Raw genomic sequence first — 25,693 nt, 5'->3', positions numbered from 1 at the left:
AAGATATCACAAATCCCCAAGGAGAGTCCAAGTGTGGTGGCGGTTGCGATGCCTGACCTTCCCAGCACTGGACGGGAAGAGGTGGCTCTTTCCACCATTTGCACGCCCCCTGCAATTGCTGAAAGGAGCACCCACAGTCCAGTTGCTGATATGCAAATTGAAGATGTCACTGTTGAAGTACAACAGGATGAGGATACTGGTGTAGCTGGCGCTGAGGAGGAAGTTGGTGAGGAGGATTCTGATGGTGATGTGGTTTGTTTAAATCAGGCTCCGGGGGAGACAGTTGTTGTCCGTGTGATGAAAAAGCCCATCACGGTCATGCCTGGGCAGAAGACCAAACATTCCACCTCTTTGGTCTGGCAATATTTCTATCCAAATCCGGACAACTGTCTTGCCATATGTACCATATGTAAACGTGGAATAAGTAGGGGTAGGGACGTTAACCACCTAGGAACATCCTCCCTTATACGGCACCTGCAGCGCGTTCATAATAAGTTACTGTCAAGTTCAGAAACTTTGGCTAAGACTGTAAGCAGTCCAGGGACACCTAAATCCCGTTGTCCTGTTGTATCCAAGCGCCTGCAAACCTCACCGTCAACTCCCTCCTCGTCAATTTCCTCCTTAGTCAGGATCGGAAGTAGTCCTGCAGGCCATGTCACTGGCATGACTGACTCTCAAATCCGGGATTCCTCCGGAGGATCCTGCATTGCTACGCCTCCTGCTGCCGCTACTGCTGTTGCTGCTGCTGGGAGTCGTTCATCATCCCAGAGAGGAAGTAGGAACATCACTACTTTTACTAAACAATTGACCCTCCAACAGTCCTTTAAGTACGACAGCAGTCATCCTGAAGCAAAACGTATAACTGAGGCCTTGACTGCTATGTTGGTGTTAGACGTGCGTCCGGTATCCGCCATTAGTGCAGTGGGATTTAGACAATTGATGGAGGTAGTGTGTCCCCGGTTCCAAATCCCGTCTAGATTCCACTTCACTAGGCAGGCGATACCGAGACTGTACAGAAACGTCAACAAAAGTGTCCTCAGTGTCCTGAAAAATGCCATTGTACCCAATGTCCACTTAACCACGGACATGTGGACAAGTGGAACAGGGCAGACTAAGGACTATATGACTGTGACAGCCCACTGGGTAGATGTATCACCTTACGCAGCAACAGCAGCAGCGTCACCAGTAGCAGCATCTCAGAAACGCCAGCTCGTTCCAAGGCAGGCTACGCTGTGTATCACCGGTTTCAGTAAGAGGCACACCGCCGACAACCTCTTAGAGAAACTGAGGGAAATCATCGCCCAGTGGCTTACCCCACTTAGACTCTCCTGGGGATTTGTGATATCTGACAATGCCACCAATATTGTGCGGGCATTACATCTGGGCAAATTCCAGCACGTCCCATGTTTTGCTCACACAATAAACTTGGTGGTGCAGAATTTTCTGAAAAGCGACAGGGGCGTGCAGGAGACGCTGTGGGTTGCCCGAAAAATTTCTGCCCACTTTCGCCATTCAGCGACTGCGTGCCGAAGACTGGAGCGCCAGCAAACACTCTTGAACCTGCCCCGCCATCATCTGAAGCAAGAGGTTGTGACGTGGTGGAACTCAACCCTCTATATGCTTCAGAGGATGGAGGAGCAGCAAAAGGCCATTCAAGCCTATACATCCACCTATGACATAGGCAAAGGAGGGGGTATGCACCTGACTCAAGCACAGTGGAGAATGATTTCCGTATTGTGCAAGGTTCTCCAGCCCTTCGAACTTGCCACACGTGAAGTCAGTTCAGACACTGCCAGCTTGAGTCAGGTCATTCCCCTCATCAGGCTTTTGCAGAAGCAGCTGGAGAAAGTGAAGGAGGAGCTAAGACAGAGCGATTCCGCTCGGCATGTGGGACTTGTGGATGAAGCCCTTCTTTCGCTTTGCCAGGATTCCAGGGTGGTCAATCTATTGAAATCAGACCACTACATTTTGGCCACCGTGCTCGATCCTAGGTTTAAAGCCTATGTGGTGTCTCTCTTTCCGGCCGACACAAGCCTGCAGAGGTGCAAAGGCCTGCTGGTGAAAACACTGTCAGCTGAAGCGGAACGTGACACGTCAACAGCTCCTTCTTCATTTTCTCCCGCAACTGGGGCTGCCAGGAAAAAACTTATTTATCCTAAGCAACCCGCTGGCGGTGATGCAGGGCAGGCAGGACCAAGTTTGGACATCTGGTCCGGACTGAAGGACCTGGCAACAATTTCTGACATGTCTACTGTCACTGCATATGATACTGTCACCATTGACAGAATGGTGGTGGATTACATCGGTGACAGCATCCAAGTAGGCATGTCAGACAGTCCATACCTGTACTGGCAGGAAAAAGAGGCAATTTGGAGGCCCCTGTACAAACTGGCTCTATTTTACCTGAGTTGCCCCCCCTCCAGTGTGTACTCCGAAAGAGTGTTTAGTGCAGCCGGGAACCTTGTCAGCGAAAGGCGTAGGAGGTTGCTTCCACAAAATGTGGAGAAGATGATGTTCATAAAAATGAATTATCAACTCTTCCAGGGAGACCAGCCTCCAGAACGTACAGAGGGACCTGTGGTGGTGGATTCCAGCGGGGACGAGTTAATACTCTGTGAGGATGAGGATGTACACAACACTGAAGAGGGTGAGGAATCGGTGAATGAGGAGGATGAGGACGACATCTTGCCTCCGTAGAGCCAGTTTGTGCAGGGACAGATTAATTGCCAGCTTGTTTTGTGGGGGCCCAAACGAACCAATCATTTCAGCCACAGTCGTGTGGCAGACCCTGGCGCTGAAATGATTGGTTTGTTAAAGTGTGCATGTCCTGTTTATACAACATAAGGGTGGGTGGGAGGGCCCAAGGACAATTCCATCTTGCACCTCTTTTTTTTCTTTGAATTATATACTGTTTGGGGCCTAGTTTTTTCAAACTGCCATCCTGTCTGCCACTGCAGTGTCACTCCTAGATGGGCCACGTGTTTGTGCCGCCCACTCGTGTCGCTTAGCATAGTAATCCATCTACCTCGGTGCAACCTTTTGGACATAAAAACACTATTGTGAGGTGGGAGGTGTTCAGAATAGACTGGAAATGAGTGGAAATTAAGATTTTTGAGGTTAATAATAGCATAGGAGCAGAAAAATCAACACATTCTGTGATTTTAGCTGTTTTTATGCTTTTTAAAAAAAAAATACAGATCCAAAACACAAAACCCAGAACCCAAAACACCGAAGGGTGGTTTAGGCAAAACCAATCCAGATCCAAAACACGAAGAAAGATCCAGATCCAAAACCAAAACACGAAAAGTGGGCGGTGCACACCCCTAAAATATATATATATATATATATATATATATATTTGCACACACACACTGTATATGCCATTTTCTTGCTTTTATCTAACCAATAGTAGCAGTTTAGGCACTGAAAGCATATATTTGATTGGTTGAAAACAAAGATTCTCCTCTTCCCTTCCCCAATAATTTGCACATGTTTTATATTTCCTATGCCTGTTGCCTTGGTGTCACACTTTAATTATTCAGCCCTAACATTGGCTTTCATACCCAAGAAGAAACAAAAACCTCTTTTGCATGTTCACATTTCCCACTTTGACTACTACAACCCCCTAACACCTCCTCTTCATTCATCTTAACCCTCACTCCTAAATAGTTGAATTCACATGTTCTTTGATCTGTGACCTGCACATCACTCAAACTAGTACAACCTTACTTACAACTGTCCCTATCTAAACCGTAACCACACTCATTCATGTTGTTTCAGTTCTACCATTTTCCCAATGATGCAACAGGTATGAGAAGGGCCCTCTCTATCCTTTTTTTCACTACTGCCATAACAGGAACGAACATACCCTGGGTTGGCCAAACCATTGCCCTCCCACAAGTGATGTCATGGTCTCACAAAGAGGGGACTGGAAACAAGAAGCTGAGTGGTAGGCAAGTCATGTGGCAGCTATGCAAACCAAATACAGCTGCCACTTGGGCAGCGACGATGCGGCTTTCTCACCCTTGTGCAGTCTGCACTGCTCCCACACACCTAGTTACGGGCCTGTTTTTTACATCTACGTTTATTTTGTCTACTTTATTTGTCCCTGTTTTATATATGCTTTTTATTCCTCACTTTGCAGACGATTGTGGTGCCTTACAAGCTAATAACAAAAATAATAATACTGTATGCTACTTTTAAGGTTAGCATTTTAATACCATACTTAGCTGATAATCAAAGCATAGGTTTACATAGAAAGTATGGCATATAACTAAACAGGGAATATGGCTTACATGTCAACTATGCATAACTTATCTATTCATATATGAAAAAATGTTTTATATTTTTTGATAACACAAAAAGATAAACAATAACAAAATTGTATGACTTTACTTACTACGAAAATCAATCTAGTAAGTTTTACTGACTAAATATGTTTTATTTATTTCCTTTTTAGTCATGGATGTAACATGGTTACCTTTATATTACTTACTTTGTTTTGTGTGAACTCCCGGAACATGGCAGCCAATCCATCATCTTCAGTGTCACAGTCAGTTTTGATGGCAATGTTGAGGATGTGGATAGGATCATCCAGTATGCTCTACATAAGAGACATATTCGCTTATTCAGAAGAAATATTCTAAATATATAGTCATTGATTTCAAGTTGTCTTGTTGAAAGGTGGAAACATACACTGTATAAATTCAACATGAAATAGCAGATAAAATATAAAGCAAAAGAAAATGAATATGAATATCAGTTTTATGGTGTTCTAAAAATTAAAATGTGTTAGGACAAAGATAAATAAATAGGACAGGACATTTATGGCAACCAAGTACAGTGGCCAAATTTCTAGCTCTTTTCACTCCACACATGTATGAATGTCTACCATTTGCACACATTTGTCTGATCTCTAGATGGAGATTATATTGCAACCCATTTGGGAGACCTAACAGTATATACGATGAAAAGACTAATGTGATGCATATCAGTTTTCCTGTAGCTCAGCCTAGTCTGAGGACACTTGCTCAACAGCAAGTCACCATCACTTCACTACAAAAGCATGACAAAACTACTGCCTACTAACCTAATGCCTCCCACCAGATTTAGCGCACATCTTTACGTAGAACAAAGACCAACGAAACTGAATTGATTATATTCCAGTTTCTGAAGTACTGCCTCCATCAGTGAAGTATCTTTTCCACTATACTGCATACACTGAAGTTCCAAAAGTCATGGGATAGCAGTATGTAAAGGTAATGGTAGGTGGTGTCATCGTACTGTGACATCTTGGAAATGCCCAGACCAGCATCAGTTGTAATCGGACATCTCTTGAGTCAGTTTTGAACATCGGCTAGGCTGCACATAGCAAGGCGACGTGAATTATTGGAGTTCGAACGGGGCATGATAGTGGGTGCTTGATGAATGGGGCATTTAATATCTGTTTTGCGGACATTCAACATTCTTCGATCTACGGTGTCACGTGTGTACCTCATGGAAGGCATTACCACCAACTGTTGACAGCGCAGTAGCCGATCACGGGTGCCTAATGATCATGACCAGTGGCATCTGGCCAGAATTGTCTGTGGTTGCAGACAAGCAACACTGGCTTAAATCGCATTCAATGTATATCCAAGCAGGTCAGTGCAGAGTTCTTTAGCTTCCATGGAAAATGGGAGCAAAATACCAAAACACAAAGCCTAAAATGGGTTAGTGATGTCACTAACTTGACCCTGGAGGGCTGGCAACATGTGGCGTGATCCAATGAGTCATGGTTCCAGTTGTTTCGGGCTGATGTTGTGGTTCAGGTGTGGTGCAGACCCCATGAGTCCATGGACCCCAGTTGTCAACAAGACACCAAGCAGGTTGATGGTGGTAACCATAATGGTGTGGGGTGTATTCACGTGGCATGTGTTGGGTCTGCTGGTCTGCCTGAAAACATCATTGACAGGTAACAGCATTGCTTATAGAGCTTTTGCTGCCCTTCAGGGACTTCATGTAGCCCCACAACTACGGAATATTCCAGCATTATAATGCATTGTTTCATCAGTCGCAAGCTATCCAGAACTGGTTTGAGGAGCATTTTGGAGAGTTCCAACAAAGCAATGGGTGCCCGGAGAGGTTTCTACCGAAACTAGAAACCTCCCCTGCACAAGTTTGACATATAGCAAATCATCTTACCAAGCCTTATAACATTTCAGTATCAAAATATTTACATTACAGATTATATATACATGTAGATGTATATTTAGATTCCTGTGCCCTTCTATTATATGTGTAAAAACATTAGATATATATTCCATAGAGAACAAACCTACGGTTTCACATGTCCCATTAAGGCTTCTTAGACAAATTTCACAAAACCTATAGAATTTCTACCAAACTTAAAAAAGCAATAAAATTCCGATCATTAAGGCTGACGCCTTAATGGACGTGTTCCTTGCGCAATACAGGTATGGTATGCCATCACACCCTGTGGTTAACTGCAGATTCAGCGCAGAGTGAGATTGCTGTCACTCACAAAATGGTGGAGCTGCTAATTCACAGAATTGTATGCTCATTGGAATACACACATGCAGTCTAGGCAACTAGACTGAGCAGTTATGTGGCACATACATCCCACTCATTGCCCACAATCTTCCCATTCATTCAATACAACAATCCTACTGGGATCCAAAATCCTTCTCACTCCATCTCATTCAGAATACACATTCAGCTCCCTAATTTCTTAAACTATCATACTCGGTCTATGCATATACACTATCTTCACCTCCATGCTGCTATTACATCCCCAATCCTTACAGCTGTATGGTCTTCTAACTGTGCTAGTTCTTTATTCCCTCATCCGTACCAATCTGACTTTCCCCATCCACACCACCCTATCTTTCTGCATCCGTGTCACTCTGTTTTCTTCCATCTGCACCACCGCCTTCCCCCCAGCCACACCACTCTGTCTTCCCCACATCTGTGCCACTATTTCTTCCTCCATCTGCACCACTCTGAGCCCCCCCCCCCAAACGTGGCACTCTGTCTTTCCCCCCCCATCCACACCAATCTGTTTTCCCTAACCTCTACTGGTGTTTTCCCATTGTGCTAGTCTGTATTCCCTCATCCGTACCAATCTGTCTTTACTCATCTGCGCTGCTCTGTCTTCCCGCATCCATGCCACGCTTTACCTTTATCCACGTCGCTCTGTTCTCCCAAGCCGTGCCACTCTAACTCCCCTGTATCCGCACCACTGTTTTCCACCCATCTGCATCACTTTGTCCCCCCCATCTGCACCACTGTTTTCCACCCATCTGCATCACTTTGGCTCCTTCCCATCAGTGCTGCTTAATCTCCCCCCACTCTCCACGCCTATCTGTCTCCATCCACACCGCTCTGTCTCTTCCCACATCCACTCCATGTCAGGACTGCGACTATTTCAGTACATAAAGATAGACTACTTTTGGAGGGCTTTGTGTTCGTCATTGCAGGTTGGATTGCGGTTTTCTTCTGCATGTCATCCTCAGTCAAATGGACAAACTGAAAGAGTGAACCAGGAGTTGGAGACCTTCTTAAGAATGTGTATTTCTTCCTCCCAAGATGATTGGATGGATTTTTTGCCTTGGGATGAGTTTGCTCATAACTTTCATTATTCGTCTGCTACAGGTGTAAGTCATTTTTTTGCCAATACTGGCCGACATCCTCGAGTTCCTGAGCTTCAGTCAATTCCTACTGTGGACGTCCCAGCAGCTAAAGCTACCCTCCAACATTTTTCTGGAATTTGGACCCAGGTACATAAGTGTCTTAGGAAACCCTCTCACAATTATAAAACCTTTGCTGATAGAAAACGTTCGGCTGTTCCTGAGTATTCTGTTGGGGATCGTGTCTGGTTGTCTACTAGAAATCTTTGACTTAAAGTACCTACCACGAAGTTTGCTCCCCGGTATATTGGTCCTTTTCGTATTATAAAAATTATCAAGCCAGTGGCATGTAAATTACAGTTACCTTCAACTATGTATGTACCTAACTCCTTTCATGTCTCCTTGCTTAGACCATTGATTCTTAATCGATTTCATGACAGCTTGCCTAAAGTACCTCCCATAACAACTGCTCGAGGTTTGGAGTTTGAGATCGATAAGATTCTGGATTCACGTAAGCATCAAAATCAATTGCAATATCTTGTAGACTGGAAGGGTCATGGCCCGGAGGAGAGATCTTGGATTAAAGACTCTGATGTCCATGATAAGTAATTTTCATGCTAAATTCCCTTTAAAACCTGGTGGGTGTTCGGAGACCACCCAAAAAGGGGGGGGGATACTGGGCCTGATTCAGAGCCGCTCGTAAGCGGCCGCTCGTTCGCTCGGAGCGATGTTTGCCCAACTGCGCATGTGTACGGATCGTAATACGCATGCGCAAACCAGTCATTGCGGCCGAAAATCATTTGTTCGCTAAATAGCGAATGCCTGCTAATATGAGTGACAGGAGGAGGCGTATGTGGGTGGTAACAGGGGAAGGTGCTTGAAAACGGGGAGTGGAAATCAGAACGCAGGCGTGCTTAAAGGTCAAAACGGGCGTTTTAAGGGTGTGCATAATTAATACTGGAGCGTCATTGACCACGTCACTGGGTTATTTTATAGCCAGAACTGCTCGCAAATTTGTGGTAGCAAACACCAGCCACAAGAATAGCGAGCAGTTCATACGCTGTTCGATGTACTCGATTAATCTAATAAATAGCGGACATGACATATGGTGCGAGCGGCCAGGGGGCGTCTTTTTCAAAATTACAACCGCAAGTTTTGTTCGCTCGTTCAGACATAGAGGCGTCAAAAGACCGAAAAGAGCGAACGGTTCATTTGAATAGCCACCCCTTTTTGTTGAACAAACGACCGCAAATAGCGACCGGCTCTGAATCAGGCCCACTGTCAGGACTGCGACTATTTCAGTATATAAAGATAGACTACTTTTGCCAAAGTTCCATTGTGGCTGTTGGAGGAGCTATCCTGCTTGCTGGCATGCTTCTCATTCAGGGGATAGAGTGATCATCTGTTTCGGAGGTGTCGTCAGGTTGTGGGATTCCTGGATTGCTCATTATTTCTAACCTGATTCCATTTGGGTCACATGTTCTGAAACTTCCTATGGATCACAGACCTCTAGTATAAAGCCTGTTACTAACTGTGTCTCATTGTCTGTGCAACGTTGCTTTCAGGTCTTTTCTTGGACTCCTGCCAGATGCCCGCTGTACTTGTGGATTGCTGTGGACTTTGTTATATTCCAGATGAACTTCCGATGTCAGTCACCCACTGCACTACAGGGCCCAGCATTCCTATTGCCTAAGTATTGCTTATTGCTCCATCACTGCAGTTTCACCATTTTGCTGCACTATTTACTTTGCCTATTGTCTTTCCGTTCCTGTGGATATTGAACTCATCCTTATTACAGTTGTCAACTGCACCGTTACAGTGTCATCCTGAGGTGTTGGCCTCATTCTGGACTCGGGGTTCCGCTACCACGTTAGTTCTTATATGTTAAAGACTGCATATATATATTTGGGGATTCTCTCCTATACTTATTATTGCATATGTGAACCTCTGTGCTGTTTGAGACTTTATTTGAGACCTTGCTTATTATCATTCTTTTTTGAATAAATTCTATTTTACTTTTATCCTGTGCTACTGAGTTTTATGGAAAGGTCATTCCTAAGACCACCCCAGTTTATTGTGCCTAGTAGGCCTCCCTCCAGGAGTCTCAAGTGTTGGCAGCCGTGACACTCCACTTTTATCCAATCTGTGCAGCTCTATCTTCTGCTCAGACCTCAGTTGCATAGACAGCATGTGTGTATTACAATGAGAACACAATTCTGTGATTTACCAGCTCCACCAATATAGGGAGTGACAGCAATCTCACTCTGTGTGAGTGCTGAATCTGCAGTTAACCACAGTGTGATGGCATTTCATTGCTTTTTTAAGTTTGATTGGCAGAAATTCAATAGGTTTTGTGAAATTTCAGATCATGTCTAAAAAGCCTTAATGAGACATGTGAAACCGTAAGTTTTTTTGCCTATGGAATTTCATTGCTTTTGAAAAATGTATTAACTATCAGGGTTTGGAGGAGCAAACTGGGCCACCTGCAGGGGAGAAGGGCAACAAAATGGTACATTAGCGCGGGTGGAGGAAGGCCGGCACACAGTTGTTTTGGGGGTGTACAGGGAGAGACAGCTGCGGGCTGCAGGAGCGCGGGGCAGCGGCAGGGTAGCGGGGCAGTGCACTGGGGCATCAGCGGGCAACAGAGGGGCTCACAAGCGCTGGACATACATCTGAGAAAATAAAATCAATAAAACACATAGGCATGGATGTATCAGTGAGATCCATCTATTTTAAATATTGAATGTGTGTAAAAATATAAAAGGACATTTCCCCCTCCCCCCCCACCCCAGTACGTCAGCGTCTTCGCCTTGCGGGCACCAACTCGCCAGAGCTACGGCGTCTTCACCTGGGGAGTGGCGGCCTTTATTTTTTTTTGCGCGCCCGTTGCCACCCCAGGCTTTGCCGTCTTCACCTAGGGGGTGGCAGCCAGTTAGCTCTTTTGTGTGGCTGCCACCTGCCTAGAGCTTCTGGTGTCTTCTTCACCTAGTGGGCAGCAGCATGTGTCAGCTCTTTTACATGGCCGCCACCCACTAGGACTTCTGGCATCTTCTTTCTTCAGGAGCTCTTCATTGCTCCCTCTCCTCGGCCGGACTGCCATACCGCCTCCTCGCTCTGGCTTATATAAGCCAAGTGGGCGGGGTGATGATGTAGCGAGCAGTGATTGGCTTGCGGTGGCATTTTTTGATTTTCAAAAATGACGCTGAGACGCCATTTTTGAAATGGGCTCTGCTGCCGAACTCGGCAGAATGGCTGGTAGGGACTGGATCCTCTCGGATCCAGGCCCACTGCCAACACCCGCACACACGCCGGGTCCCTCCGCTGCTGCAGGGTCCCGCAGCCCACACTGCCACCACCCGTACCGAAGCCGCAATCGCCTGCTCCACTATCGCCAATGACACCCACTCCACCGCTACCAGTTCCCTGCCACCGGTTCTGTCAGCTGCCATTGCCGCAAATGGCAGCCATCTTGGTGCACCCAGGTGACGCTACAATGAGTACACTCGTTGAAGGCACCTACTCAGGCTGCACAATGAATTGAAGCTTCCTATCTCTATAAATGGTGCAATTGTGAGGTAATAGTTTGAAAACTGTAAATTTTTCAATTACCTAAACACCAAAAGGCCCTATCCTGGAACAATAGCTACCTAATAAAACAAACCCAAAGTCTAAATTCGCCCCCTACCCTGAGTAATGCCTTCCCAAAAATCCCCCATAAAGAACAGCAGAAAAGGGGTCCTAACTGAGAGTGTCAGAAAAACCTGACAGTTGGAACTTTAGATTAATCCCAAATCCTCATTATTTTTTTTTTTTACCCTGAAATTTGGCATACAGCACCGAGCAACAGTTCTTCTTGTCAATGCCAAATTTCAGCTCGGTACCTCCAATAGCTTTTGAGGTGTAGCCCCTTAAACACCATATCCCTCCCCCCCGGAAATTCTCTATGAAGAATTCAGTTATTTTCGATTCAGCCTTAATATAACCGTGCCCATATTATATATATATACACTTGCCCACAATATACTGTGTTAGGCCTTCAGTTTTTCATATGTATTTGCTTGGGCAGATTATAAGATTTACAGTGTTGGCTTCAAACGGGTCTTGGATTAAGGATAAAGATGGTACATACAGATTTAACACTAAAGTGCACAATAATATTATACAGATTATATATACAAACACACAAAATATAACATTTTAGAAATGCCTGCCTATATTTTACCATTGGTTAGATATACAATCTAACATTACATGCAGCTAAAGACTCTCCTGTTCAGTGGGAGAGGGACTGCAAGCTCTTTGTAGTAGAGATACCAAACCTGCTTATGTTATGGCCAGATGATGTGGCTGGATGGACATACCTAGTACACATTAAGAAATCTGCATGTTTTCCACAGCAAAAACAGCGGATTATTTTATTTTACATTTTGTAGGGCCTTCCTTTCCCCTTTATATATTACTAAAGTGTTCAATGATAATCCCATTTGTCTCAGAAGAAAAGAGCCCTAATTGCAAGTGCCCAACAAACAGTGGTGGAGGGGAATTCTCATGAGGTATGATGCTGCAAACAAGCAAACTGAAAACACACAAAAGACAACAACATAATGCTACCAAATATGAACCTTATTGTCATCTTCATCATAGAGGGAAGGATGGCCTGCTTCAGGAAAGATAGGACTTTGAGGAGGCGAGTCTGAGAAGCAGCTCATTACGTCATCAAACATTCTAAAACAGCAATACACAAGACATTAGTAGGACCAGCAATTTATGCAAATTCTGACCGTATACATTAAACATTAACTGAAATCTTAAATTTTAAGTAAAAATATAGCAAACAAAAATGGTTAAAGTGTTTGTAAAGTGCTACACTTTTGCAAATCCTGCTTAACATCACGTGAAATGTTTAAGTTAACATTAGTAAAGCCTTAGAGGCTGGCATGCAGAAAACTTGCATTAATCTAGTCAGCCTTTATTAGGCAAATAACAGAAAAGCTTATGACGTAAGCAATGAGAGCGGTGTAATCGCCTCCCTTCCCAGGGGTCGTGCATCTGCACACATGGAAAGACAGATGCCACAATCATTGATTCAAGAGAAGACCGTCCCTGCTGGGCCGTAGTCGACAGTTATGCTTAATTCTTCCTGACATTTCATTCCTTACTGTGCAAGCAGATTCCTATATTCCCTACTCCCAAAACAGGCACCAGCTCCCACAACCAAAATGAATGTAGTGAGTGATGCAGAAACAGATGAGAAGGAGGAACATTAGCAGCACCCATTGAAAAGCTTTAAAATATACTGTAGGCTTTAAAAACCGTGCAGCAGGAAATAAAGACAACAACGTATTTTAGAGTTCTCTTGTCGGTCACAACTATGCACAGCAATGGCATAAGAATTAATGTGCAAATATGTTCATTAAGTGCATCTTTATGCTGTTCAAATAACATACATCTGGCTGTAATAGTGCCACAAATACTACTCACTTTACTCAGCAGAGGGCTGTGCAATCAAGAGGTTATATTTTTAATAAATGAAATAAAACAAATATAACAATTAATTGCAGGTTGCTCAACTTCTATTTTATGCTCAAGTGAAGATCACATATGACGATTAGATGTGTGCCCCTCTCATTCCTGCAAAGTTTTCAAATTCACATTCCTGTAACTTGAAAAGATGTGAAAGAAAAATCTCTTCATAATGAGATTAACTATTATTATTATTTACAATGAATATGTTATTTGGACCAAAAATAAAAAAAAAAAGAGTGTTTTTTCATACACTTAGAATAACGCATTATTATTGGTGGCATAATTGTACACATGTAATATATATAAAGATAACACACTGGATAAGGCATTATATATCCCTCCCTTAAAGAATGTAAGCTCTTTCGAGCAGGGCCCTCTACCCTCTTGTGCTTCTCCCTACTGTAATTTAATTTATCTCTTACCAGCCACTAGGGCAACTAACACTTGGCTGCTTATGCGGGCGTTAATGTCACTAATATAGCACTGTTTATCCATGTCCTGTATTGTATTGTATTGTAAGTCAATGGTTACTTTTTTGTCTATGTACTTTGTAAGGCGCTGCGGAACACTTGTGGCGCCATATAAATAAATGATAATAATAATAATATATTATAAAATGCAGTCTGTCCCACCATTTGTTTTTAACCATTGTTAATTTTTTGAGCTAGTGTAAAGTTTGTTGTAGTGATGTAACAAGTGTCACTCAACTGTATGTTTGAATTACTTCAGTTGCAAAGAGGTTCCATGCATTGTGCAAGTAGAACATACCTGACAAAATCATCAAAAGTCCGAAAAGCAACCATGCCACCCATTCTTTGGCAAGGAGGAGTAAACGAAGTATCCAGGAGGACATCACTGACACTAGCGACGTGGACCATTCCATAATGGTTAAGATTAGAAGAAAATGACATTCTAGAAAAGAAGGAAATTGTGATATTGTTACAATATATGTCATCATATGTACTAAACTATTTGTAGTGGAATCTATTCAATATTATACAATGACTACAATAGGTTACTGTGACCATCAAAAGTGAATAAGGAAAATGTATTGCTATTTTGGACGTCTCCAATGGGACACAATCCTGGTGATGGCATTCAATGCCACGTCTAGAGTTTGTAATTCAACCACATATGGCACTAGTGGAGGATGTGTTGGTGCCCCAGCATTAATCTACATGCCAATCCCCACACTGTCACCACCTCTAGGAGGGTGGAATAAGCCAGTGGAGAGAGAAATCTCAAAGTAACCCAGTGTTTATATAAAGAAGCCAGGAGTAGTCTGAAACCCAGGAGAGTAAGATTTTGGGGTCATCTTGTGATACTGCAACTAAAACTAAATTAATTATTGTGTTTCATACATAACTTCCCTGTAAATCTTTAGTTTTAGGTTGCTACATTTCCAAATGTCCCTCTAATTTGCATTGTAAACTGGCTGAATTAATTCCAGTAAAGGAAGAAGAAAAGAAATCAAATTGGCAATATCAATTTGTATGACAGTTTTCATGCAGGCAAATTGAAATTCTATCACATTATGCAAAAAAAAAAAATGTTTGTTGGGGATTATTTTCCCAGCAAACAGATTATGTGATCATTGGTCTAGGAGTTGAGAAGAAGGCTCGGCCACTATTCTCTCTTAGGGCTCTAGTTATTAACATTATTTTTACTAAAAATAAAGTGAAAAAGGGTGTTTTCACACCCTTTTCATATTATTTTAGTTTCACCTACAGTTACTAAAGGGCAACTGGAGTAGAATTCGTAAAAATTCTACTCCAACCCCTAAGTATCACTTATTTTAAGTAATCAGATAATTGTAATGGAACATGTGATCCGACCAAAGGTACTAAAAATAAATTGTTAAAAAATACCGGGGAAAGCCCTGTGATAGTAATGCCTCCTGGAGGTGGCGTTATCCAGGGTCTCCCCCCGGTTACCGGACTCCTGCTCTGCTCTGACGGGGAGAGCAGAGCCCGCCCCAGTAATCAGCTGTGTGGTCTAAACAGACCACACGCTGATTCACTGTAAAAAAAAAAAAAATTCACATACCTGACTCCATGGACTGCTGGTCGGGGCTCCGGTGATGACTCCCCTCCGGGCAGCTGATCTCCCATGCTGCACTGCGGCCTGGTCATCAGCTGACCGGGTCATGGTGCAGGATGGGAGATCAGCTGACCGGAGGAGATGGAAGTTATCACCGGAGTCCGGATCATGAAGGTAAGTGTAATTAAGGGAGAGGGGAGGGAGAGTCTGTGATCGCGGGGTTTAGCGCCGGGGTTGGTAGCAGCAGCGGCCGGTCAGCGCATGCGCAGGGCACTGGTCACGGTATTTCTTTGCAAAAATACAGTGACTAGTGTGTGGAGGGGATTCGCAGGGACAGAGCTTTATCACAAGCTCTATCCCTGCAAGGGATTTGTAGTAAATCCCTGTGATATTACCTGAATTCGCAATGCGAATTCAGTCGGTAATATCGCACTACAATCTGCATTACTAATGCGGATTGTAGTAAATAGAGCCCTAAGTAGTGAGGACACAAACTGTATAAAAATAAAAAAGTAATTAAAAGTTCTAAGAGGAAATTGAATAGCCTGCGAGATGCAGACATAGCTGCAATTCTAAACAAGTCTGTCCAATGTTTTACATCCAACCAACCTAGTTTTGCCTTTTAAATGAATGCCAATTTAAAACATTGGGCAGACACGCCAGAATCACGCCGATGCCTGCAATTTGCAAGCTATCACATTTCCCCCCTAGGGTCTGATTTCCACTTACAAGCAAATCCAGCACATTTGCATCAGGAAAAAAAATTGTGCTGCATGGGAATGCACACCCTGATTTACAGTTGGGAAAGTGACTTGGCATCGCTAAACTCAATAATAAAATAAATAAAAAAAATGCAAGCACATCCAGAATTTATTTAGGTAAAAAAACTATGCAACATTGTTTGGGAAAATGACATTTTGCATGCGATTCTGAATCAGACTTATCTCAAAATACAAACTGAAAAGAATGTAAAAATGTATACCTGTTCAGCGTTGGGATGTTCCCCCTGTAATTAAACAGCCAAAGTTAAGTTATGTGCTGGTTAAAGAAAACAGTCACAACTAGACATCAAGATAGACACTTATCTATTTACAGACATGCCTAATGAGCTACTGTACATATGGAACATATTTATTGCATGTAAGTGCTTTGATCTAAATGCATGAAACATACAGTACATACAAGCAAAAAAAGAAACATCAGAAAGAATCATATTACCAAAAATGCACTTATATTCAATATTAGCTGGGATACCAGGCTTTGTTATCCGAGTTGAAGACTGGACCCAGAATTACACCTGCAGCCTTTATTGTTTACATTATCCTCGCCTATAACCCTATTCCATTGATCCTGAAAAGGATCCCACTGTTTGCGAATATGCATGCAAACAGTGGCGTAACTACAGTGTGTGCAAGGGGTGCGGCTGCTATGGTGCCCAAGCTGCCTCTGAAGCCTGCCGCTCCTTCTGCACCCAGCCATACACACAAGGTGGGCCGGTTCAGTCAGGGCCATTGAAGGGGTGGAGGCGTGGGTGTTAGCAGTGTTGATTTGGTGCCGGCACCCCCAGCTGACTACAGCTAGCACACCGACAGGCAGACATGGAGAGAGAGCACCACTGGTCGTGAGGCACATGTGTTAATAAAAATGGATATAATTTGCTGTATGCCCGGCGTAAACCGGGCCCATACTTAAGCACTTTACATATCCTCACAATTATTGCTTTTTCAATTAATACATTTTAAACTTACAATTTGGGGTGCAGCTCTGCATCTCCCACAAAATGTAGTGTGTCAAATATAATAAAGAAACAATCTGTATGATTATGTATAATGATAATTTATGTTATGTGCAGTTTAACAAATTTACATAGCTAAAGGCAACACAATATTATGAGTGGCTTCCTTTACATTTACTCATTTCTACAACATTCAGTAACACCTATTAACCAGCAAGCAAAAGCAAACCACATACATATGCAAAATAAATGCTGTAAGAGGATGATTACACTTCACTGTGCATTATATTACATTCATTTTTTTGCAGGAAAAGCAGAGACTAATGGGGTGTAGAGGTGATCAGAGAGAGAGGTACACCAATAGCACATCCACTTGCTGAGAAGTTAATGATGTAGACTCAGCTTTATGTATAAGTAAAGGTCTATGACATATTGAAGTATACAGGCTGAGAAATATACATAAAAGTTGCAGAGAAATCAATTGAAGATACTGAACTAATAGATGTGAAGCCACACTCAATAGAAAGCCTTACAATAAAAAACTATTTACAAGGCATTTATCAGCTGATGCAGAGCTGACTGCAAATCAGTTTTGTGGACTTATTTTGCATGTTTTTGCACTGTGCATGCTCGGGAGCCAAGCACGCACATCTCCAGGCGATGCTGAATTGTATGCAAATCAGTTGAGTCTCCACTTTTGGCTGAAGGGGCAGAAGTGGGTGGTAATGGAAGTGGGTGGCTGTGTCAATGGAATTGGTGCTATGCAGAGTTATGCACAGGGGAGTAGCGAGGGTGGCTCCAGTGGGGCGCCTGCTCTGGCCAGTGCCCTGGAGACCAGCCTTTCTGACAAAGGGCAGAGCACCTGCTGAGCTGAGCGTGAAACACATCAAGAGATCAGTGCTTCCAGAAAAGGGGCATGGTGTGGACGGTGCGACGCTTGTGGCTTCGCCCACACCACATCCCCAGCAAGGACGCACTGATCTCTGTATAAGGCAAAATGTGAATAAGGGGCACTACTATGGCATAATGTGAACTATGGACATTACTGTGGCATAATATGAAATGTGGGGACTACTGTTTAGCATGTGAAAAAATAGCCCAAACTGTGGCATAATGCAAATTAATAAGTACTAAAGTGTGGCATAACATGCACTGTGGCCATTATTTTGTAACATAATGTGAATAAAGGGCAGTACTGTGTGGTGTAATGTGAATAAGGGGCACTACTGTGTGGCATAACATGAATTGTGGGCACTATTGTGTGGTTTATTTTTAATTGGTGGAATTACTTTAGTGGGTTGGAATATATCTAGCCCTCCTTGTCCCAGTTTGATACTGCCCCTAATGTTTATTTCCCTTTAATTTGCCCCTACATGCTGGACACTACTTGGCACACTTGGGGGTAAGGGCGCGTTAGCAGACACATGTTCTGAGCGCCATGGCTAAACGCTACACCCCTGGTTATGCATATGTGTAATTTAAATGTTTCTATTGTACCAAGGATAGGGCTGGTGCAAGTTTGAAATTACAGGAAGCATAAGGATGGATACAGTCAAATATACATTCTTAAAGCACACTTAAGATTAGGCTTCAATAAGTCTGCTCGAATTTTTATAAAACAGCTAAAACAAATCCCTGTCTCAAAAAACAAAGTAATAAATAAATCAATTATAGCCAGGGGTGGTTTTGCAAATGGCCAAATCGGGATACGTTTAGGAAGCCGGCGGCCGCAATCCCGACCGCCGGCATCCCGAATCCTATATCCTGCCTAGGGATAAATGACTGGTATCTAAAATCTAGACGCCTGTCATTTTCCCGGCGCCGGGAGACAGGCGCCCGGCATCCCGATAGAAGGGATGCCGGCGCCGGGAGCGGACAGCCAAGGGGGGGGGGGTTAGGGGGAGGATTAGGGTTAGGCTAGGGGGAGGGAGGGTTAGGGTTAGGCACCCCCGGGGGGGACTTAGGATTAGGCACCCCCCCGGGGGACTTAGGTTTAGGCAGCGGGGAAGGGGGGGGTTAGGGTTGGGCACTTGGGGGGAGGTTAGAGTTAGGCACCTCTAAGGAGGGTTAGGGTTAGGGGTGTTGGTTAGGTTAGTAAGTACTTACCTTAGGGACGATCAGGATTTCCAGCGCTGTCGGGCTTCCCCTGCCGAGCTCTGCTGTTTTGTCGGGCTGCCGCAGCTAGGAATCGAACTGCCGTTCATGCGGCAGCCGGCTATTCATACCGAATGCGGCCAAATCACAAGCAGTTAGTGTGTTCGCAATTGCTTGACCATGACCTGTACTTTGCCTACGTCAGAACACCCATATCCACACTTACCAAGGTGCACACAGGCATCAAAATCACACAAATTTTCATGGACCCATAAGCATGCACTCAAAGTGCTGGGCATATGCAGAGCAATTTATGCTAAGGAAACAGGCAAAAATACTTGCTCTGCATCAGCCTCAACATCCCTAGGTTATGTATTTTAAACAGCAACACCATATATTGTTCTTCTAAAAACAGAAAGTTGTGTTAGGTGGCCATACGGTTTTACAAAGCTTTTCTGAAAAAAATGTCTCTTGGAATCAGTGTCTGTATCTGGCCGATACGGCGTCCTATCTGACGATTGGTAAGTGCATACACACTTACCAAACGTCGGACCGATGTTTCGTGTCTAATGTTGCAACTGGAGGGCATTTGCATGTGCCCGCCGAGTTGTGATGTCAGTCACTCATGGTCTCTGCAGCAAGTATATAGGCGGTGGGCTGACCGCTCGTAAACACAACATATATCGGCCATCGGCTGTGCTGCACAGCTGACGCAATATGTCAGAACGACGTTGTTCAGAGGCATATCATTGCTACACATACGTTGATGCGCCCACGATATATCACTTGTTTGATTGAACGGACGATATGTCAGCCAGTGTGTACCCAGCATAAGTAACAGCTACATTACAGTTACTGACAGTTGGTCTGAACTCTGGATCCTCCCTCCCGCTAGTGACCGTTCTGTCATTATCTGAGAGTTCTGATGACACATACTGAGGGATTTCGCCAATTGTGAAAGCTCAATGGGGTTGAGATCTGGTGACTGCGCTGGCCACTCAGACAGAATAACAGCTGCCTGCTTCTTCCCTAAATAGTTCTTGTATAATTTGGAGGTGTGCTTTGGGTCATTGTCCTGTTGGAGGAAGAAATTGGCTCCAATCAAGCGCTGTCCACAGGGTATGGCATGGCGTTGCAAAATGGAGTGATAGCCTTCCTTATTCAAAATCCCTTTTACCTTGTACAAATCTCCCACTTTACCAGCACCAAAGCAGCCCCAGACCATCACATTACCTCCACCATGCTTGACCGATGGTGTCAGGCACTCTTCCAGCATCTTTTCACTTGTTCTGTGTCTCACAAATGTTCTTCTGTGTGATCCAAACACCTCAAACTACAATTCATCTATCCATAACATTTTATTCCAATCTTCCTCTTTCCAATGTCTGTGTTCTTTTGCCCATATTAATCTTTTCCTTTTTTGGCCAGTCTCAGATATGGCTTTTTCTTTGCCACTCTGCCTAGAAGGCCAGCATCCCAGAGTCGCCTCTTCACTGTAGATGTTGATAATGGCGTTTTGCGGGTACCATTTAATGAAGCTGCCAGTGAGGGCTTGTGAGGCATCTATTTCTCAAACTAGAGACTCTAATGTACTTGTTTTCTGGCACAGTTGTGCACCGGGGCCTCCCACTTCTCTTTCTACTCTAGCTAGAGCCTGTTTGTGCTGTTCTCTTACGGGAATAGTACACACCGTTGTAGGAAATGTTCGGTTTCTTGGCAATTTCTCGCAAGGAATAGCCTTCATTTCTAAGAACACGAATAGACTGTTGAGTTTCACATGAAAGTTCTCTTTTTCTGGCCAGTTGGAGAGTCTAAACGAACCCACAAATGTGATGCTCCAGATACTCAACTAGCTCAAAGGAAGGCCAGTTTTATAGCTTCTCTAACGAGAAAACCCGTTTTCAGCTGTGCTAACATAATTGCACAAGGATTTTCTAATCACCTATTAGTCTTCTAACGCGCTTTATCAAACACAATGTGATGATTGCTGGAAATGGGCCTCTATACACCTATGTAGATATTCCTTTAAAAAACAGATGTTTGCAACTAGTTTAGACATTTACCACATTAACAATGTATAGAGTGTATTTCTGGTTAATTTAATGTTATCTGCATTGAAAAAAACTGTGCTTTTCTTTCAAAAATTAGGAAATTTCTAAGTGACCCCAAACTTTTGAACGGTAGTGTGTAACTTAAACACTTATAATAAAAACACGGAGAACAGTCTGGGGGGTATAAAAAATGTCAGATTTTATTGACATTTTCTTTCAATGGTCCCCCGAGAAATTCTTGGGATTTAATCCCTAAATGGTGTATCTTTTTGGAGTGCCCCCTTGTGACAGCCAATATCTCATAATTTCCACCAATATAATGGCCACGTTTCTCCTTTCTGGCGTCAGCTCTGAGAGTGCGGCGTATAAGAAACCCTTATATGCAGAACATTACGTCTGTAATACGTAAGTAGGGTATGCACTATTCTACTACCTTCATCTATGACGTGTGATTATAGGAGACTTGTTTGGAATCACTGAGTGGGCGGGAAATATAAAGAAACCTTTTTGGGAGTCCCACTATATGTTCTGATGTGAGTTGGGGTACGCACTGATTAGATTCAATCGACTGACGGAGTTATACCATTCTGCCCCTATGTTTGATGCACAATTATTATCTGGGACACTATATTAGACCATTAAGACAGTCTTTTCCGTTTTTGTATTTTTTTCTCTATATGTGCCAACTGGACCAATTCCTGGAGATTCTAAGGATTTCCCACAGAAAGTGATTTGTGCAAGGACCCTTTCATCTCCTGAAACAGATTAAGTATCCTTTCTTTCTTTTGCTCTACACTTGTTTGATCTAGGGATACTTTGAGGACACCTATATATATATATATATATATATATATATATATATATATACATACACACACACACACACACACACACACACACACTTTTCAACTAAAGAAATATTGTAATTAAAATTGGGATGCCTAAACTAACGAAAAAGATGATTTTGGGGTAATTTGAGGACATTTTTTTACCCCAAAAAATGACATGTAATTATTGGACTAACTAAGCTAATTGGAAACATCCAAAATGCCTAATTAGTTAGTTTTAACCTTAAAATAAAGATTTTCCTTTCCATCTCTCACCCTCAGGGAGGTGCAAGTGGAAAGTTGCGAATTCAGTCTGACTGATTCTGTGCGAGTTGCTAATTGGATTGCAAAATGAATTCGCTATGCGAATTAGAAGTGAAGATAGCAACTCGCACCTAAAAGGATTGACCCCTAAAAGTTTCTCTAAATTCTCTATGGGCTTTACAATGATTCTGATTCTAAAACAACTTAAATTGCATGCAATTATCCCAAAAATGTAAATCTACTGTATAACAACATACTAATCTATGATGGATACACAGTATAAACAAGGTTGATTCACAAGACACTTGAATTATCAACCTCCACAGCACAAATTGGCTGAAGACCTGGGCAAAAATGAGTCCTCTGATAAAAATACACTGTTTTTCTAGCATACGGTCTGACCTTTTTGCTTACAAAGACACATTTCAGCAACCATCAGCAAAACATGAAAAATAAATCCAGACTACGCTGGGAAGGGACAGCTGAACAATGGATGCCAGGCATTTACACTTCCTCTTATTCCTGGCAGTTGAAACCACAGCAGGGAGCAGATTTATGGGTCCTAAAGACTAGTCCTATAAACGAAAGGTGTATGAGTTTGAACTGTGCCTGCTCTCTAGTGAGGTAGGATTACAAAAAAGGCACTGGGTGGAATTTAGATTGATATATTTACACACACATATAGAGGAAATCAACCACATACGTCACAAGTACAAGCAGTGAGGGTTCAAAATTATAACCAATCATCAATGTTCAGGAACTTTACATAGAACTTACTATCAAAAAAGGAAATTAAAATAGTCCATGTTCAGCCTGCAACTCCAACAGTAAAGCATCCTGAGACCATTCATGTGGGGGTTGCTTCTCAGCCAAGGGAGTGGGCTCACTCACAATTTTACCATGAATAAAGAATGGTACCAAAACATCCTCCAAGAGCAACTTCTCCCAACCATCCAAGAACAGTTTGGTGATGAACAATGCCTTTTCCAGCATGATAGAGCACCTTGCCATAAGGCAAAAGTGATAACTAAGTGGCTCGGGGAACAAAACATCAAAATTTTGGGTCCATGGCCAGGAAGCTCCCCAGACCTTAATCCCATTGAGAACTTGTGTTCAATCTGTAAGAGGCGGATGTACAAACAAAAACCCACAAATTCTGACAAACTCCAAGCATTGATTAGGCAAGAATGGGCGGTCATCAGTCAGGATGTGGCCCAGAAGTTGATTGACAGCATGCCAGAGCGAATTGCAGAGGTCTTGAAAAAGAAGAGTCAACACTGCAAATATTGACTCTTTGCATAAACTTAATGTAATTGTCAATAAAAGCCTTTGACACTTATGAAATACTTGTAATATTACGTCAGTATACCATAGTAACATCTGACAAAAAGGTCTAAACACTGAAGCAGCAAACTTTGTGAAAACCAATACATGTGTCATTTTCAAAACTTTTAGACACAGCTGTAGATCTTGACTCACTTCATTGCGCAGCAATTGGCGAGGCCCAATGATGTGCATCGTATAATCATGGTCCCGACACCACTATGTTAAGAAATCATGCCCCTTGGACTTTCCAGCTGAGTTCTCTTAAAAAGGAACACTGAAAAGTAGTGGATACTGATCTGCAATTCTATGACAACTCATTTACACTTTTATCGGACATGTGCTGTGTCAGAGCTCAATTTTAGTATATGCCTACAGTGAAAAGGCGAGTGCCATCATCATTTCTACTGCCACCCTCCACCCGTGGTAGATTTGATTTTAGGTATTTAGGGGTCTATGTACTAAGCAGTGATAAGTGACAGAGTGAAAAGTGATGTCTGTGATAAGTGCCAGCCAATCAGCTCCCAACTGTAATTTTTCAAACACAGCCTGTGAGATGACAGTTGGGAGCTGATTGGCTGGCACTTATCACAGACTTATCACTTTTCACTCTTTCTCCTAACACTGCTTAGTAAATAGACCCCATGGTGTGGTGAATGCACTGCCACATATCAGTGTGCGCTGGTGGCTGTGTTATTCCCCATTATCTATCACTGTACTGTCCCATGTCACCTATAAAATAATAGTACCACATATCAGTATGCTAGGAGCTGTATTATTCCCCCTCATATATCACTGTACAGTCCCATCTCCCCTACATAATACCACAAATCAGTGTGCACTGTGAGTTGTGTCCCCCCCTCTCATATATCACTGTACAGTCCACTCTTCCCTATATATTAATAACAATACCACATATCAGTGTGTGCTGGTAGCGGTGTTATTTCCCCTCATATATCAGTGTACGGCCCCTCTCTCCTATATAATAATAATACCATATATCAGTGTGTGATGGGAGCTGTGTTATTCCCCCTCATATATCACTGTACAGTCCCCTCTCCCTATATAAAAATACCACATATCAGTGTGCACTGGGAGCTGTGTCCCCCCCCCCCCTCTCATATATCACTGTACAGTCCGCTCTTCCCTATAGATTAATAATACCACATATCAGTGTGTGCTGGGAGCTGTGTCCCCCCTCTCATATATCACTGTACAGTCCCCTCTTCCCTACATAATAATAATACCACATATCAGTGTGTGCTGGGAGCTGTGTCCCCCCCCTCTCATATATCACTGTACAGTCCCCTCTCCCCTATATAATAATAATACCACATATCAGTGTGTGCTGGGAGCTGTGTTATTCCCCCTCATATATCACTGTACAGTCCCCTCTCCCCTATATAATAATACTACATATCAGCGTGTGTTGTGGCTGTATTATTCCCCTTTTATGTCACTGTACTGTTCCCTCTCCCCTATATAATAGCAATGTCACATATGTGTATGTGTGTTGGCAGCTGTGTTCAGTTCCCCCCCCAGAGGGTCACTTACCTTACCAGCCTTTATCCAATCCTGGTCTCACTGCTCCACCAGCCGTGTTCAGATCGAAGAGCAGTTCAGCCAGTGACGATGCGCAAGCTGTGCTGTCTAATGAGGAGGCCACACTGGAGTGAGACACCTGGTGGTGAGGAGAGGTAACTGCAAGGCAGTGTTACTGGTAGCCCTGAGAGACTGTGCTGTCTGCACGGCCCAGCCGCCTGACATCTTCGGCTTCTCCACCGCCGCCGCTTCTAACATGTGCGGCCATAGCAGTGAAGGCCCTGACGGGGCTGCTAATGACAGAGATGTCCGGCCCAGCGGGAAGTACCCCGGTTTCCCGGCGGCCCAATCTGCCCCTGACTACATGCAAGCATTCACAGTGAACACAGGACAGAACTTTGTCAAAGTTGTTGCTATGAATATACTATTTGTAGTGGAACACAGGTTATAAATAGTAGACACCAGCAGAACCTAGATACATCAGACCGCTCAGGACTTAAACAGGAGTTTGGTTTATTGTAGTGTAGCAGTATGTTTGTACAGCCCTGCTCAGTTACATGCACACAGTATCCTGGATGAAGCAGAACTGTAGTGGAACATACAGAGAACCAGCCAGTCATGTATGAGAGTAGTGGTGTGGAAATACATCGGTATATGCAGGAT

The 25,693-nt window shown here is 43.3% G+C and overlaps 1 protein-coding gene across 2 annotated transcripts in view; it reads right to left on the bottom strand.

Moving 5' to 3' along the window:
- Positions 1 to 25,693, bottom strand: part of ACACA (acetyl-CoA carboxylase alpha) — a 532,248-nt gene that overhangs the window by 323,714 nt on the left and 182,841 nt on the right. For both annotated transcript variants that reach the window (XM_088455952.1, XM_088455953.1), the window contains exons 29-32: positions 16,177 to 16,200; positions 13,923 to 14,066; positions 12,251 to 12,353; positions 4,496 to 4,603 (exon numbers count right to left, since the gene is read on the bottom strand). In XM_088455952.1, coding sequence (XP_088312078.1) covers positions 4,496 to 4,603; positions 12,251 to 12,353; positions 13,923 to 14,066; positions 16,177 to 16,200 — 379 coding nt within the window. The remainder of the gene's footprint in view (positions 1 to 4,495; positions 4,604 to 12,250; positions 12,354 to 13,922; positions 14,067 to 16,176; positions 16,201 to 25,693) is intronic.

The sequence above is a fragment of the Taudactylus pleione genome, unplaced genomic scaffold (genome assembly GCF_031769625.1).
Source record: "Taudactylus pleione unplaced genomic scaffold, aTauple2 ptg000682l, whole genome shotgun sequence".
Taxonomy (NCBI): Eukaryota; Metazoa; Chordata; class Amphibia; order Anura; family Myobatrachidae; genus Taudactylus; species Taudactylus pleione.
The sequence above is the reverse complement of the archived record's forward strand: the minus strand, read 5'-3'. Positions and strand labels throughout refer to the sequence as shown.